The sequence below is a fragment of the Macrotis lagotis genome, chromosome 7 (genome assembly GCF_037893015.1).
Source record: "Macrotis lagotis isolate mMagLag1 chromosome 7, bilby.v1.9.chrom.fasta, whole genome shotgun sequence".
Classification (NCBI taxonomy): Eukaryota; Metazoa; Chordata; class Mammalia; order Peramelemorphia; family Peramelidae; genus Macrotis; species Macrotis lagotis.
The window spans coordinates 26,045,264-26,063,462 of NC_133664.1; the positions used below are offsets into that span (position 1 = coordinate 26,045,264).

The following is an 18,199-nucleotide window of genomic DNA, read 5'->3' on the forward strand; positions in this document are numbered from 1 at the left end:
GGGGCTACCCTAAGAGAAGCAGAGCTTCTAATAACAAGGCGGGTAGGGATGAGGATCTCGCAGCTTAGGAGAGATGTAGATAATATGCTTTAGAGTCTTCAGCACAGAAGTGGTAAAGTAAGAACTTTACAATACCAGAGGATTGGTTGAAGGCAATGGGAAGACTTGGACTAGGGGTCATGTATTTACTATCGAATGCTGTTCAATTATCTGAAAGGCAGTCTTAGGCATGAGAGATTAGACTTCGTCTGAAGCCAGAGTTAGAAGCAGGTTGAAGAATTAGCAGGGGATTGTGGGGAGTTAAATCTAGAAAGAAGAGCTTTGTAAGAAATAGTGCTATCCCCCAATGGAGTGGATCTGGTCACATTGCAGAGGTTGGATGGCCACTCTTAAGGTGTGGTGTAGTCAGGAACCTTTCTTCAGGTAAGGTTTGGACTAACAGGCAAGTAGGGATCCTTGTAATTTAGTTTCTGGAATTCTGGAATTTCAGAACCATCTCTTTACCAATGTATTCTATTAGAAATAAGATGGGAAATTTTATAATCCCAACTTTAAGAGAAAAAACTAATAACTTCCTTGGAGGACACAGGTCATAAGACATGTAGTTTTTCTTTGCCTTATAATCTGGTGAAATATCTGTCATTGGGGTGGCTAGGTGGCGTAGTCGATAAAGCACTGGCCTTGGAATCAGGAGTACCTGGGTTCAAATCTGGTCTCAGACACTTAATAATTACCTAGCTGTGTGGCCTTGGGCAAGCCACTTAACCCCATTTGCCTTGCAAAAACCTAAAAAAAAAGAAAAAAAAAGAAATATCTGTCATTGTGAAGAATGGTATTTTCATCATGGCATCCCACTACATTAAAATAATTACTATTCCTATAATCTGATTTTTTTTAATTTGAAGAATCATCTAAATTTCTTTCTTTCTAGAAGAGATTTATGAGTATCTAGTTTTGTTAATAGTTATCACTGAATCCATTTCAGTCCATGAAATCATTTCATCAAACATTGATAAAGTTCAAAGAAGCTGAGTTGAATTAACAGTCATAGATTATCTGCAAATGGAAAATTTTTAATCATTTTCCCATTATAATTTTCATTTGACAAAAATTATGAGTGCTTGTATCAGGTTTTTAAGCTTGTAAATCTATTAAAGGAATTCATTACCCCTATAAACTATGATGGTGGGAAAGAGCAATTTATTACAAGAGTCAAATTGAAAACTCTTAACATTACAATATGGTTCCTATAATTTTCATATTGGATAAAGCAGAGTATTCAGTAATTCAATTCTAGAAACATTTAATGCAAACATTTCTACCTTCACCTTCAGGAAAACAACATTAACATTATTATTATAAAATATATTGTGTGTCAATGGTATAATAATTCATAGTTAAACAGGATTTCTTCTTGAAAATCTTTCTGGTTATGATCCATAGCCCATAAAACTCGTACGAATTTAACTTGGGCTACTCATCAATATTGAGATGATTGGATGCTGTTAAATCAATGCCATTCAGAATCTATTCTCTCTGGGTATATTAAGAAATCAGATTGTGTAAAATAGTTAGAGTAGGCTAAAATATACAGACAGAATTTAGATCTATTTCGAAAAGTGATTTTAGCTAATCCTATTTCTCATCTCATGAAAAAAGAATGCATGCTTATAGCTCTTTGCACATTCTTGTTTGTTGAAATTATTGCACTATATGTCATTCAGTGCTGTTCCATTAACTGGTACAAGTTTAAATTTTGCTGTTTTTTTCAGTAGTGTTACATAAAATGTGACTGCTTCTTCACTGAATTTTCTGAATAAGTTTCTTACATCCCAATCGATTTTTTTTGATGTTTCTTTTTAAAAATGTTCTCTTCATTGTATAGAAGAATGTGGGCTACCTTTTGGGGTATCTGCTGGGGCCTTTGATTCTGTTAATAAAATATTAATTCAAAATTGCATACTATTCATTAAATACCTTGAAGACTCATCTTGATTCTTTTTTTTGTTTCTAGGATTGAGTTTAATTCCAAACAGGGTTTTTCTCCTTCTAAATGTATTCTTAGTAGACTTCCTCTATTTGTAATGTGCATTTCATATGGGCCCCCAATTTTTAAATTATTTAATCATGGGAAAGATGAGTTCTGTGATGGATCTGCTGTATTTGAGATGTCCCCATCCAATATGCAGTTGGTGATGTGAGATTAAAATTCTGGATAGTCATTGAGACTGGATCTCTGTTTCTAAGTTATCAGATAAAGATGGCAAATCCGTGGGAACTGATGAGAGTGTAGCTAGAGAAGAGGTGGGGGGGGGGAGAAGAGAATGAGAAAGAGCCTTAGAGAATATCCACAGTTAGGGGGCATGACACAGATGAAAATCTAGTCAGGAGAAGAAGCTGTCCTATCAGACAGATAGATGGAGAGCCAGGAGAAAGAAGAGTCTGGGGGAGCAGGTAGTCAACAATCTCAAAAGTGACAGAAAGTTCAGAAGGGATAATTGAAAAAATGAAGAGCATCTTTTGCAATTAAGAGCATAGCATATGGGTAACTCTGCACTAAAGGATACAGTAAAATGAAAAGTGTAGTGAGGATTGTTTTTGTGTCATCCCAGTGGTAGTGCCCTGTTGACAGGTGGAACTGTGAAATTAATTTCAATGGTCATTAGTTGTTTCCAGAGACTTCTCACCATAGGAGTACTTTCAGAAAGGATCATTTCACTGGGGCCAAAGAGAGTGGAGAAAACTCACCAGATGACCAAGAACTTAGTCTTAGGAGAGAGATGAAGACAAGATGAGTGGTAGGATGTAGAGCAGTAGTGGTCCAATGTGGAAGGAAGGCAGAGGAGGAGCTGACAAGGTTATAGTAAAGAACCCTCAAGAACAACATGGACTTAGAACAGACTCCTTTTCAATTAGGGAGTCACTGGCCTAATTTGTGAGAAGAATGAGGTGGAAACCACATCATAGAGAATTAAAAAGGAAATGAGTAGAGAGGAAATGGAGAAAAGGCCCACTGGGAATGGGGATGACCTTACCCCAGGGTAGAGCCCACTATTGATCAAAGATAAAAGTATTCAACAGCTTCAATCACTCCCTCCAGCCCAAGGGAGAGGGCCTCAATCAAGGTCACAGACATTCCAGAGAAAATAACCACCACCCCTCCTGGCCAGCTGGAGATATGACACCCAGGGAGCAAACCCTCTAACACCACATACTGGCCGGCTGGAGATATACTCAGTGTATAAAGTTTGGTACTGAGAAGACAGATATAGGGTAGTTAGTAAAGAGTTCAATGAAGGAGAGACTGATTCCTATTTGAAAGGAGCAGCTAGGTGGTGCAGTGGATATAGATCACTGACCCTGAAGTCAGGAGGACCTGAGTTCAAATCTAAACTCAGACACTGGCTGGGTGACTTGGGCAAGTCACTTAACCCCATTGTCTTGCAATGTCTTGTCTTCCAAAAAAACAACAAAAAAAATAATGTATTAAAGGGATAGTAGAGAAACTCCTCTTCTTTTTCTTTGCGATAAGAGGACAGGATGAGAGAGACGGGATGGAGACCTAAAAATGGCCCCAATGTTACCAGGTGATTGGTGTTTCCTTTCAAGTTAAGGAGGTCCTTGCTCATTGTTGAATATAGTTGATCATCACACAGTGTTGCAGTTCATGTGTACAGTGTTCTTTTGATACTGTTCACTTCACTCAGCATCGGCTCCTGCAAGTCTTTCTAGGCTTTTCTAAAATTTGACCACTCATGCTTTCTTACAAAACAATAGCGTTCATTCATAGACCACAGTTTGTTCAGCCATTCCCCAATTGCTGGGCATCCCCTCATTCTCCAATTCTTTGCCACAACAAAGAGAACTGCTATAAATATTGTTTTTGTACTTGTGGATCTTTCCTCTTTGACCGATTCTTTTTAATTTTTTTCTCAATTACATGTAAAAATATTTTTAAATATATTTTTTAAAAATTTTGATTTATAAAATCTATCCCTTTTCTCTCTCTAACCCCTCTCTGAGAGGGTAAGCAATCTGATATAGGTTATTCAAAAGCAATCATGTAAAACATTTTCATATTAGTGAAAGAAAACATGAATAAAAAATATAATGGAAGACAGTGAAAAACACTCTGCTTCATTCTCTATTCAGACACCGTTAGTTCTTTCTCTGAAGGCAGATAGCATTCTTTGTCTTGCTGAGAATAGCTTAGCCATTCACAGTTGTTCATCAAATAATATTATTTTTTTGTGTCTTGCTTGTCTCTTGTCCTGCTCTCTTCACTCCATATCAGTTTGTGTACATCCTTCCAAATTTGACCATTGAGAAGTTCCAATCCTGCTCACCTGCTCATATTTGCATTATGTTTTTCAGAGACAGAAATTTGGTTTCTGATCGTTCTTCCATTGGAAGCTTGTCTAGTGCAAATGCAGCCGGGAGAATCCAACAACTTCGTTTATCAGAAGATTTAAGCCCTCAAGAAATACAAGAAAATACCTTCTCTCTTCAATCAGGTACAGACTCATCAGTTAAACCTTTGCTAGTTGAGGAGTTTACATTTTAGTGGGGGAGATCACAAGACCATGCATAAGTATATGGAGAATAAATCATAAGAAATGCAAAGTGATAAATAAAAGCTAGTTTGAGAAGAAGCCAGCAGGAGAAGAGGGGGTGAGGCAAAGCAGTGCTTGACTCTTGTCTTGACATCGGGTAATTTCTAGGCTAAGATTTAGGGTTGGACCAAGTGAGGACTGGTTTGGCTATTGGTAACAAAATGTGAGGCAGTGATACACAGTGTTTGTTGAAGTTTCGAGTCTGTTCCCCACTTTGCTTATTTACCATCTCTTGGATTTTCTTCATTACAGCCTGCTGTGCCGCTCTAACCGAACTGGTGCTCAATGACACAAATGCTCATCAGGTTGTACAGGTAGGGGGTCTTTTTCTACATCATATGGGATTTGAGGCTGATTATTATATATTTCAGAATGGGGGATGCAGCATCCATCGACTTCCAATGGATTTTTTTTGGAAAATAAATGTTGTCTGTCCTTTGTTTTCCAAAAGGACCATGACATCAGGGAGGTGAGGCCATGACAAGCACCTAAATTATGTTTTAGTGATGTCCTAAGTCCCCAGCCTCACTTTCTCCTCCAGAGCCATCTAGTCCAGTGTCCAGATATTTATCAGGACTGTTGGAGATGACTCTGGATGCTGTAGGCGACCTTGATCTTTTTAAACTAAGGTCTTTTATAGGTCTATTCAGTGATTAAGACTTGACAGATACTGAAGAGAGCAAGTACTGTTTAATCTTTTATAGTTCTTGCCTCTCTGCTGTTGGAATCAACATTATAGAATGGCGATTTCATTTTCTTTGTACATTTTTCAAGTTATTTGAAACCAAACCATGCATATGCAAGAGCTGTTTAGATAAGGCCATGAGGTTAATTACTGCTGTATTTTGCAGAGTGCAGTAATATTTGTGGTAACAGTATTTTGCTTGTGTATTCAACAGTATAAACTACTCTTACTGTGACTTAATGTGGCAGTTGTTTAAAGTGAATTCTGCCCTAGAATCACAGCTTCTAGATAAAAATCTATGCTATTTAACATTTTTAGATTGAAAAAAAAATCCCATTGCAGGAATTCACCTCAACTTACTGAAATTTATTGAGAGAATATTTCTAATCTGCATCGTATATGAAAATTGAAAATGTGCATGATTTGGTAAAGAAAACAGATAACCAGTAGTACTACACAAAGTGAAAAACCATTTCATTGACATTGAAAACCTTAGTCTCCTCTGTGACAAATTTGAATGTATAGCACCTCCCTCTGCCCCATGTTGATTCCCTAGAAAACTTTTCCAAGTATAAAGTAATCTGTGGGTAGATACTGACCCCAAGCCTTTGTCCTTGAGACCCCAATAGATCAACCTCAGGACCTATTAATTAAAAACATAGGACACTTAGACAAGTAGTATAGTCAAATAAGGGGCAGCTGGGTGACTCAGTGGAACCAGTAAGACTCCTCTTCTGAGTTCAAATCCAGCCTCAGCACTGTGACCCTGGGCAAGTCACTTTATCCCATTTGCCTCAGTTTCTTCATCTGTAAATGAACTGGAAAAGAAAATGGTAAACCACACCAGTTTCTTTGCCAAGAATAACCCACTTGTGGTCACAATTAAAATAACTAAACTATAGCCAAAGAAGTGACAAGACAGACTTCTTCCATGGCCAGAGAAGTCTACTCTAGATGATCATCAGCACAGGAGGGTGCAGTGGCAGGGAACCCATACAGATTCAGTTACCTGGATCACGAAAGCAGATGGTCCCTGGATGTTAATGGGTGGGGCAGGCCCATCTTTTGTGTTCCTAGGAAACTGATTTCATCTGATGACATGTCCTACTTCCCATTGCTGCCCTTTGCTGCCATCTACTGCCCTTCTTCGATACCAAGCCTACCTCCCCTCATCCCTGTGGTTTAGAAGCCTGCATCCTGTCATACCACTTTAGGATGCTCTAAGCAGGGGTTCTGAGGAGTTCTCTGGGAAAAGGATTCCTTTTAACTCTCCACAGCCCTTGATTATCCTGCAAACCACTTTGGAGCAAGACTGAAAGAGCCGGGTGGGACAGGTGGAGCTCTCCCAAGTCACAATCAAAATTACTGTATTCCTTTCACATTCATTAAGCAACTCAGGATAAAAGTAGCAAAGAATTTTTAAAGAAATGCATTAATTATTTTTAGTTTTTAAAGACATACATTGATTATTTTTAGCTTTTAAAGACATGCGTTAATTATTTTTTCATAATAAATCAGTTTTTAAAATACTTTAATTCATTTATTTTAATCTAAAAACATTTTATATAATACATATATATAACAAATACAAATTAAAATATGTTAATATATGGTATATAAATATACAAAAATGCATAAAAATATACATATTTGTAATATACCCCAAACAGATAATATAATAAATATAAATATGAAAAATGAGTTACATATATAAGCATATTTTGTCTATAAAACATGAAATTTTTAATACCATTCAATGGAGGCATAAAAATTTCCTTTTTAAAAAACAATCCTTCCCCCCAGATTCTGCATTTATATTTGGATACATTTTAAAATATTTTTTACCAAGTTTGTGATATTGATAATTGTGAAGTTTTTGAAGTCAACAGAGTCACATTAATATGTCTTTCAATACTAATTGATTATAACTCTTTTACGGTGTTGTTTTGACAAAAGTCTTTAAAGATCTCTGTCTTTGTTTCTCAGCTATGTAGTTTTCCATATTCTTTATTTAAAGCTTATTTACTTGGCATTTCTGGTTGTTAAATTGGTGTTAATTTAACATGCAGAGATAGGGTAAAAGAAGGTTAAAGTACACTTGAATCATCACAACTCTTTCCTCTCATCCACCATCATGCAATATAGGAGCAGTTTATTCACCAAATTCTCAACAGAGAAGACCACTTTAACAATTTGCTGAAGTTTTATATTTTATATTGATGGAAGGGATAACTTCACCTGAGAAATCATGTTTACTTGAATTATTGAATAAGTTAATTTCTTAAGTTGCTGCTATACAAGATTGTTTCTGAGTCTTAGTATCACTAGCATCTGATAATATTACTTGTTTTTTTCTTGTAGGAAAATGGTGTATATATAATAGCAAAGTTAATTTTACCAAGCAAACAAAAGAATGCAGCAAAAACTCATTTATTACAGGTAATGAATGAATGAATGAATTGACCAGCAAAGTATTTATTATATGCCTCCTATTGATCAGGTATTATACTAGGGATTTAGACAAAAATGAAAGAGATCCTGTTCTTAAAAAGTTTGCAGCCTTTTGGGAAAAGTCACATTTGTATTGGCAAACATTTGAAGAATATACACAGGTTAGTTTAAAGAGAGAGGGTGCTAATAATTGGGCAGAGGAGATGAGGAGGAGGCACATTTCAGTGCAAAGGTGCAGAATAGAAGCAAGAGATTGTGGATTGTATGAGAAGAGCAGCAACATGTTCAAGATGACTGAAGAGTTGAAAGTGTGAGTAGGAGAGACTTGGATGGGGAGAGACTGGAAAGCTAGGTCATGGCCAACTTGTGGAGGCTGACTTTAAAAGTCAAACAGAAGAACCAAGAGAGCTTCCCCAGTGCAAATAGTCAGCCAAGGTTGTTTACTGAGAAGGACTGTGAGACATGGCCAGATCTATGCTGAGCAAAGATGACTTTGGCAGCTGACTGGAGCGATGTGAGGGAGGACAGACAAGCTGTGGTAGTCATCCAAACGAGAGGTGATTGGGAATGGCTTTGTTAAGAGCAGAAAAAGATGTGAAGGAAGAAAAAAAATTCACAGGTGATTGAATATGTGGTTGAGGAAGAGTGAGGGTTAAGGGATGAACCTGGGTTTGAAAACTTAGGAACCTGGGAGAATGGTGGGCCATTGTATGAAATCGGGCAGCTTGGAATAAGGAAAGATTTGGGAGAATGACGTTAACTTTAATCAGGATGGGCTTGGGATGTTAATAGGAAACAGAGTCCAGGAGGAGACTGGTGATGCAGCACTGGAGCTCAGGAGAGGGACTAGGATTGGATTTAAATCTTTGAAAGTTATTTGTGGAGAGATGATAATGCAAGCCAAGGACCCAATGATAGACTATAGGGAGAGAAAGGAAGAAGCCAAGGATGGGGAACCTTAACTTTTGTGGTACTAAGGTAAACTGATCTAATGGATCTCCAGGTCAACAAACATTAAGTGCCTACTGTTTGGTGGGCAGCAGACCAAGTCCTAGGCATACCAGGACAAAGAAATATAATAATCCCTACTCACAAAGAGCTTATGTTCTAATGGGGAAGGAAGCAAATACACATCAAAGTATATTCAGAATAAATATAACAGGAATTAAAAACAAATGTCTACAAAGTTTTAAACACAAGGCAGACTTGAAAGGAGGGCACCAGTGGCTTAGGTCAGATACAAGAACCAAGATGCAAACCAGAAATTATTTTTTTTAAAAAGACTTCACACCAAAATGTGGTCTCCTATAAAAATATGCATACAAGCCTGTTTGCTTCCAAGCTCAAGTAGATTTTCTTTCTTTGTTGTCATTCAGTGGCATCTAATCCTTGGAGCACAGACCACTGGGCCCTTCTCTTTTCTACTGAGTCTGTCCGAGCTTATGTAGGTGGTTTCCATGACACCCTTTGGCCACCTCATCCTCTGCCATCCCCTTCTCCCTCTTCATTCAATCTTTCCCAACATCAGGGTCTTTTCTAGAAAATGAATTCCTTGAGAATTTGGCCACTATGTTGAATTACTTTGTACACAAGTACATGAATTCTGGTGACCTAAGATCTACAAATTTAGATTGAACTAGCCTTTATTAAACTCCATGTTCTCATGATGTGGCTGGAGTATTTTTATCTCCAGATTCAGTAGTTGACCTTCCAGTGAAGAGCTGGAATTAATTTCTTAATTTTTGACCAATTTGATCTCCTTGGGACCAAGTGGACTCTCAAAAGTCTTCTCTAGAAGTGCAGTTCAAAATCATTGATTCTGTGGCACTCAGCTTTCCTTATAGCCACACCTTGCTCCTGGAAAGAACAAAAACAAAACCTAAACCATAGAATAACCATTTTCTTTCTTAGCAAGTGCTGTTGTATACAGGGTGATCAGAGAATAAGCAAAAATAAACATTATGGACTTACTTAGTTGAAAAGAATTTTAAAGCAACTGCCAATCAGAAGGCCTATATAGAATTGATGAAATTGTAACTTTATGGAAAAAAAACAACATAAACAAAAAACCCAATAAAAATCCTTTTGACAACCTTCTAGGATAAGACGCTACAACTTTCAACACTGACATAAATTCATAGGATTGATTGATTTATTTAGGCAGATTCAACTTGCTCGATCAGCATTACTGTAGTGTCTGTTAGATGAGGGACACTGTTCCTTGTAGACACAGGAGATAGAAAAAGGACAAATTGCTTGATAATGAAAGGTCATCTATCATTAGAAGAGGCTGTTTTGGACAGTGGTAGATTCTCACTCCCTGGGGGGGGGGGGGGTCTTCAAACAAAGACTATTTTTTTTTTAGGTTTTCACAAGGCAATGTAGTTAAGTGACTTGCCCAAGGCCACACAGCTAGGTAATTATTAAGTGTCTGAGGCTGGATTTGAACTCAGGTCCTCCTGACTCCAGGGCCAGTGCTTTATGCACTGTGACACCTAGCCGTCCCAAAGAAAGACTGTTTGTCAGGTCTGTTGTCTGAAGGATTTTGTCCAAATGGCCCCAAGATCTGAAATTCTACAGTTCTGAATCTGATGTAGATGGATGAACTTCCCTTAGAAATCGCTTTGTGTCATTTTTGCCCTGTTTTATTTTGGGGGGTTCCCTTTTTACCTTGGTTAACTGGGGAGCTTTTTCAGAGTAGAGCCTGGGTCGTCTTTCTGGTCCTATTGTAGGAGTTAATAAATGCTTGTTGAAGTTTAATTTTGCAAATCTTACGTCAACAGAATCCATGTTCTCGTGTACAAAGTAATGCAACACACTGGTCAGATTCTGGAGGAACTCAGCTGTTGTCTTCTTGGGGTGTTTCATTTCTTAGGTTGATGACTGGGAACTTTGAGGCCAACATGACGGCATCTGTTTTTGTTTTCCAACTTTTCTGATGTTTCCTTTTTCACATAAACTATCAATACTGAGGGGCCCATCTAGAGACACGGCATTGGTACACATCATGAGTCTCAAACATCATGTTTTCTCATAGACATTTTACTTCTTGGCATAGTTGTGCTTCATCTAACCCTTCTTCTGCAGGTTGGGGTGTTGGGGAGCAGGAATAAGTTTTGGGGTACAAAAATAGACTGTCTACCCTTGATTCAATCTCACGGGGGAAACAGCATGAAAAACAAGTTTTACTCAGGATAAATAGATGCTAATTAACAGAGAGAAGGCATTGGAATTAAGAGGGGTTAGGGAAGTGAAGGAACTTAAGGAATGATAACATAAAACTTGTGAATGAGAACATTAGAGTAATACCTTGGGGGTAGGCTGGCTCCTAAGTATGAAATACCTTTGAGGCAGCCAGGTGACCCAGAAGAAGGCAGGGCTTGGATTGACTGTATGCCTCTGGAAAAGTCGCCTGGTGAATAAACTATACCTTTCCTACAGGGTGGTTTGTAAGCCCTTAACAAGGCTTCCAGTAGTATATAAATGGTAGGAGTTGTAACTTCAATCTAGAATGTCATGAATTGGGAACCACTGGTGGACCATTGGGATAGAATCAGAGACTGTATGAAAGGGAGAAATAGGATATAAGACTGGAAAAGTAAGTAGGAGTCAAACAGTGAAAGGCTTTAAGCCAAGGTGAGGGCTCTAGAAACACAATAGGCAACGTTATGAGGAAGAATATTAATTTGACATCTGGGTGGAGAATGTGCCGGAGAGGGGAAGTCTGTTGAAGTCTAGGTGATTGATGAAGAGGACCTGAACTAGGGTAAAAGCTGAGTCAGTGTCAAAAGAGAGAGACGTCTACAAATAATGTTGTGGAGGTGTGATTAGCAGTTGATTGAATATGGAGGTGAGGTAGGAATAATTAGAGTGGCATACTAAGATTTGTGAGCCACCTGTGTGAAGTTGTCACTTTGAAGCTGACAAAATCTCTGGAGATTAGCTTTTCTTGGTCTGGGATAATGCTTTAGGGGAATCCAACTGCTATAGTGGAAAAGAGGAAGAGGATGGTCTTGCCAAGGAGGCTGAGAAGGAACAGGATTAAGGATAGGAGCAGTCAAGGAAGGTGTATCCTAGAGGAGTGGTTGTGGTATCCAAAGCTACAGAGACTGAGAAACGACTACTGGATTCACAGCAGTGATTTAAAAGTTTTTGTATATCTGATAGTATTTTAAAGCTTATTGTCTTATTTTACAGTGTTATGCTTTTAGAGCCTTGCGGTTTCTCTTCAGTATGGAAAGGAATAGACCTCTCTTTAAAAGGTACATGTTTATAGAATTTTCAGTGCCAATCAACTCATTTTTGCTAAAGCTAGCACTCAATTTTAATTTGTTTATGGGCCCTGTTTTGAAAATGTTTAGTATGTTCAGTTTCATGCCAGAGGAAAAATGAATCACAAAGATAGAAATCAGTTATCACATTGCTGGAAAAATTACCTTTTATAAGTAACTAATTATGGAAAAGGATAAATAACTGTCAATTATAAAATAATGGAGACAAACCCACCATATGGATAGCAAGTTTCTTAGTTTTCCATGACTAGGAGTACTTTTAAATGTTTCTTTATTTTAAATAAATTTTAAATATATATACAAAAGTTACATTTATAAACATAGGCTTGAGTTTTACATGTTATATTCATTGAAAAATGCCCAAATTGATCTAATCAACTTCCCTTAATTCATAGGGTAGATAGCCCTATTTATTGGATTCATTAATCTCTAGAAGGTCATTTTATATGACATGGTTTGTTGGTTATGAGTGATCATAAGAGTGAGGAAGGTCTGAATATTGAATTCCAGTTCTGGCTGCCATTTCCTTGATGGGTGGGCTTGGCTAATCTGCTTCCCCTCTGTGGGTCTCAGATAACTCATTTGTGAAATGTCAAATGGGTCTATTTGATCACTAAGGTGCCCCTCACTCTTAACTTTCTGGGAGATGTGCCAATTAATTATAGGGATTTGGGGGAAAGAAATCAACATTCTCATCTCTAACATATAGTCTATTTAGTAAGCTAAGAATAAGACTTTGAGACCATATAGGATCTTCTGAGAAGCTCCATTCATTCTGTTTCCATGATGTGCTTGAATTGAAGGGGCAGGTCAAGGTAGGAGAAAGGAAGAAAATGAAGTGGATGCTATTCTGCTTCTTATCAAGGCCTACCTGCCACCTTTCAGGGGACATGTCTAGTGGAACATGTCTCTTATCAACCGTCTAACTTCCTTACTTTTTCTGTTGATGCAAATATTTTCAAAACTGGGATGATGCAGTATTCCAGAGAAATAAATGGGACTGAAAATTATTTCCCTGCTTTATAGACAAATGAAGCCTCCTGAGATTAAGCTATGTGTCTAAATTCATACACTAAGACAATATATATAGAGGAAAAAATACCCCTGAATTGATTAGGTCTACATAAAGCATGTATGTATTTTTTTTTACATAGACTTTTCCCCACTGACTTGTTTGAGATCTTCATTGATATAGGACATTATGTACGTGATATCAGTAATTATGAAGAGCTGGTATCAAAGTTAAATTCACTGATGGTAAGTACAGAGCTTCATCAATACTGGGACAAGTTTGCAATGCAGCCCACAGGAGAATCACTACGGTCACTCTTTCATTTCCCTTTCATTTTCTGATCAGGAGGATGACCTGAAACAGATTGCTGAAAACATTGAAAGCATAAATCAGAATAAAGCTCCGACGAAATATATAGGCAACTATGCCATTTTAGACCACCTTGGGAGCGGTGCTTTTGGATGTGTTTATAAGGTGAGGAACAGGTTTGATATGTGGGAGGGAGATGGCAGTGCTTGGGAGCATTTTATATACACCAGCACTCCATGGATCTGGAGGTCTCTTCATTTAAGGTGTAGAACCATCATATGGATGGAAGTCAAAATGGCCCCTCTCTTTTCTTCTGACTATGATTCCAGTTGTTCTTGTCTCAGCTAATGGTTTTAGAAAAGGATCAGCAACATTTTTAAGAATCAGTTTTTATTTTTGTTTTTATTTTAATATCAATTTTCACAAACAGCAGACACTAAAGTGTGGCCACAAGTCTATAATTTCAAGGTTGTCTATAATTTCTGCTTGTCCCTACCCAGTCAGATGCTGGGGGACACCACAGACCGTAGAATGGCTCATGGACACTTTTAGTTGATTCCATTGAAGACAGGTTCAGAATAAGAATTTTAAATATTCTGAGACAGACCAAGACCTTATTTGTGAACCTTTTTCACTCCCATTTATCCCTTGTCATTCCTTCATTTTGTTTTGTACTTTTTCTTTTACAGGTTAGGAAACGAAGCGGTCAAAATCTTTTAGCTATGAAAGAAGTCAATCTACATAACCCTGCATTTGGAAAGGACAAAAAAGATCGAGATAGTAGTGTAAAGAACATTGTCTCTGAGCTCACGATAATTAAAGAGCAGGTGAATGCTCTTTTCTTTTGGAAAATTATTGGTCAAATAATAAACATAGTCAATACAGTATCTTTTGCATTCTAATCCTCGCTATTTATATTGTCATGACTGGCCAGTAAAGGCAGCATGTGCCCAGCCAGAGGAAGTGGGGTGCTTCTTGAGAAGTGGGGTGCTGAGTAATGGAGAGGCCTCCCTCCCTGGTCCAGAGCACTGTTGGGTACTCTGGGAGGTTTTTGTCTGTTGAGTAGGGAAGGAGAGCCCAGGTAATGGAGGAGCCTGGCTCCCTCTGTCCCTCAGGTATCAAAGCCAGGAGTACACAGTGTTGGGGTTTCTCTTCTGAGTATGGACTCACATGTTATCAGATGAGTGCCCAGAGCTTGGCTGGCTGTGCCCTTGAGTTCTACCCAAGCTCCTAGTGGTGAGGTTCTTCTAATGCTATCCAGGGAGGGTGGGCCACCAGGACAGGCCCTGTGGCCAAAGCTCCTGGGAGTGGGATCTAGTCTCAGTAGAATGTTAAATGACTTGGTGTCATTTGCACAGTGATTTACATACTCACTTGGGTCTTACAACCCTGAGATATTAAGTGGGGGTGCTGCAGGTTGTTTTGACAATCTGGGCCAGTGGTTTTATCGCTGTAGGGAACTTCTGCTTTGGAAGCTGATCTCATCAGGAGAGTAGTTTGGGCCACTGAGGAGTTAGAGGACTTCTCCAGCACAGCACTAACTAGTAGGTGTCTGAAGCAGGACCTGAATCTAGATCTTCTGATGCTGAGATGGACCTTGCTCCATACTGCTGCTCTGCAGGTCATCTTATCCCCATTTTCCAGGGAGGTTGAGTGACTTTTATCACAGTTATGAAGTGTTTGAGGATGGACAGGAACTCAGGACTAATTGACTTCAAATCCATCCAGTTAACATACATCAAGTGTCTTGCAAAAGTTAAAATGCTAAATAAATTCTGACAGTTCTTATGATGAGTATGATTATATATTATTAACTCTGGTTAAATGTGTAAAGATGGTTTTTATTTATGACTTAGAATTTCCTGGATTTTTTTTCAAGTGGAATCAAGCAATTAAACTTGATGTTACAAAGATCTACGGTAATAATAGTAATAATAAGCAGACTGTTGAGGATGTGACCAAGCATGGTCATGACCTTCGGTATTTGTTAATGGATGTGATGGCATTCTGACCAACATCTGGGGGGGGGAATTTAGGAAGAAACAGTAAGTGCTTTTTTAAAAAAAAATTATTGAAGGAAATGGGGTTAAGTGACTTGCCCAAGGTCACACAGCTAGGCAATTATTAAGTATCTGAGGGCGGATCTGAACTCAGGTACTCCTGATTTTAGGTCCAGTCCTCTATCCACTGCAGCATCTAGCTGCCCCAATAGTAAGCATTTCAAGAGAATGGGACTGATTGCTCCTGGGGGTCTTGGACACAAGCTCTTTTTTCAGTCAACCTGATTCTTATATTGGTGGAATATTGCTCTCTTAGATGTTTTCTCTTGGGTACAATCATTATTGTGACTTTTTATTACTCACCTGTCAGTGGATCAACTAGCATTTATTAAGAGCCTATTGTGAGCTCGGGCAGCTGGGGGTCCCAGAGTCAGGATGTCTTACCTTCCTGAGTTCAGATACAGCTTCAGACAATTCCTTGCTGGGTGACCCTGGACAAGTCATGGTACCCTGTCTGCCTCAGTTTCCTCATATGTAAAATAACCTGGAGAAGGAAATGGCAACCCCCCCGTCCAGTTCTCTACTGAGAAAACCCCCCAGTGGGAGCCCAAAAAGATAGATATGACTGGAAAATGACTGAACAACAGCAAACTGCTCCAGATTAAGCTCTGTACATTGGAACAAAAATAGTATCCATAGACTGTGAATTATCTAACTATAAAATAGTTGAATCTCAAATTTGTAAATGAGCAAGGTCACATCTTATTTGGTGTCATGCCATTAAACAAGGATGACTCCTTTGTTGGTACCCCATGGTCCCCTCCAGTGCAGAATGAAGCCGCTTTTGGATGGATAAGGTCATCACAGGGCAGTCCTGTTTCAGCCCTGTGCTGCCTCAACAGTTCTGACCACTTGCTACCTGGAGAGACTTGGGAAAAAGAGGACCTTCAGGAAACCCCATCAGTCGCATCCATCTGACTTGGGAGTCACCTGGGGCTGCAGATCCCTAGTTTGTTAACTCACTAACTCAAAAGTAAGGAAAGGGATATGAAGGATCCCAGGGAAAGAGAGAGAGGTGGAGCAGAGGAGAATTTAGAAAGGAGGCATGAAAATGCAAGTCCCTTAGAGCAGGTAGAAGTAAGGTATTGGAGCAGAGGTCCTCAAAGGGATTGGACCAGGTCCTGGTTGCTGTGAGAAGGAATAAACAAGAAAAATATAAGTGACTGATAAGTTGTGATGAACATGGACCTTATTACTACTATAGAATTCATTGTTATCAAATTACCTTTTTGTTGTTGTTCATTCGTTTCAGTTGTTTGACTCTTTGTGAGACCACATTTGGGGCTTGGCTAAGATAACTGGTGTGGTTTTTCATTTCCTTCTCCAGCTCATTTTACAGATGAGAAAACTGAGGCAAGCCACTTAAATGACTTGCCCAGGGTCACTCAGCTAGTGTCTAGCAGTTTCATTGATTGATTACCTAGCTTCCATATAACTTGTCAAACAATTCAAATTAATCTAATTTTTTTTACAACTTAAATTAGGTGGGATCTCATCTCAATTTTAGTTTTGTAATTTTTTTTGAGGGGTATGGAAACTTGGATAGTTGGAGGAAAGATAATATGGTATTTTAAAATTCTCCAAATTCATATTTTAAAATAAAACCTTCAAAGGGTTAGACTAAGTTCTTTCTAACTTATATGTTTTATAATTCTATATGATTAAGTGATTATCCAAACTGCATAGTTTGACTTCTTTTGAAGATTAAATTTTAGGAGATAATTATACTGGGATAATATTTTATTTGACTGTGGCATAAATAAAAAGAATCTTGATAATTTCATGATAATTTCGTAATAATAATAATAATTTCATAATTTCATAATTTCAACTTGTAAACTATTTTAAATGTCTTATTTTCCATTTTTAAGCCTAGCTAAAAATTTCCACAGTGAAATGCTTTCAGATTTTTTTAACCCATCCTCTCATGTATTTTTCATTTTTTTATAGCTCTATCATCCTAATGTTGTACGCTACTATAAAACTTTCCTCGAAAGTAAGTATATTACCATGGCATTTCTTATTAATGAATATGTTAATAATACATGAGCATAATAGGGAGTTGGAATAACAAAGTATTTTAATTCACAATGATAATACATTTTATTTAATATTTATATAGATATTGTTTTATATTTCACAACTTCAGTCATTGAGTAGTTACTGGGCTTGTTGTATACATAGTATAGCATTGTGCCAGGAGCTAGTTGTCGTGTAGGTTATTACTGTATTGAATGCTGGTTTTTTTTCATCTTTTTATGTGTAGATGACAGGTTGTACATAGTTATGGAACTCATAGAAGGGGCACCTCTTGGAGAGCATTTCAGTTCTTTGAAAGAGAAACAGCACCATTTTACTGAAGAGAGGATATGGAATATATTTATTCAAGTAAGGATTCATGTTCAATATATTTGTTCACAAAAGTCACAAAAATGACATAATTCTTTTGAGTTCATTCCTTGGAGACACATACAAATTACCAATCATTGAAGTAACTATCTCAATCTCTTTCTCTATCATCTTTTTCTTTTTTTCCCCTCTTTCTTCTTTGTCTTTGACTCTTATCTCTATCAACTTTGTCTTTATCTTGCTCTGTCATCTTTGCCTTTGTTTCCATCTCAGCCTTTATTTTTATCTCTATCATCTTTGTCCCTATCTTTATAATCATTTTCTGTATCTCCATCATGTTTTTATCTCTGTCATCTTTCTCTTTGCCTCTTATCTCTTCATTGTTTGTCTGTCTCCATCTTTGTGTTCTGTCTTTTTCTCTATCATCT

At 37.9% G+C, this 18,199-nt stretch overlaps 1 protein-coding gene across 6 annotated transcripts in view; it reads left to right on the top strand.

Annotated features, from left to right (window-relative positions):
- Positions 1–18,199, top strand: part of NEK10 (NIMA related kinase 10) — a 215,938-nt gene that overhangs the window by 63,189 nt on the left and 134,550 nt on the right. For all 6 annotated transcript variants that reach the window (XM_074195662.1, XM_074195667.1, XM_074195665.1 and 3 more), the window contains exons 13-21: positions 4,375–4,514; positions 4,866–4,927; positions 7,660–7,737; positions 11,947–12,011; positions 13,196–13,298; positions 13,399–13,527; positions 14,052–14,189; positions 17,373–17,418; positions 17,689–17,810. In XM_074195662.1, coding sequence (XP_074051763.1) covers positions 4,375–4,514; positions 4,866–4,927; positions 7,660–7,737; positions 11,947–12,011; positions 13,196–13,298; positions 13,399–13,527; positions 14,052–14,189; positions 17,373–17,418; positions 17,689–17,810 — 883 coding nt within the window. The remainder of the gene's footprint in view (positions 1–4,374; positions 4,515–4,865; positions 4,928–7,659; positions 7,738–11,946; positions 12,012–13,195; positions 13,299–13,398; positions 13,528–14,051; positions 14,190–17,372; positions 17,419–17,688; positions 17,811–18,199) is intronic.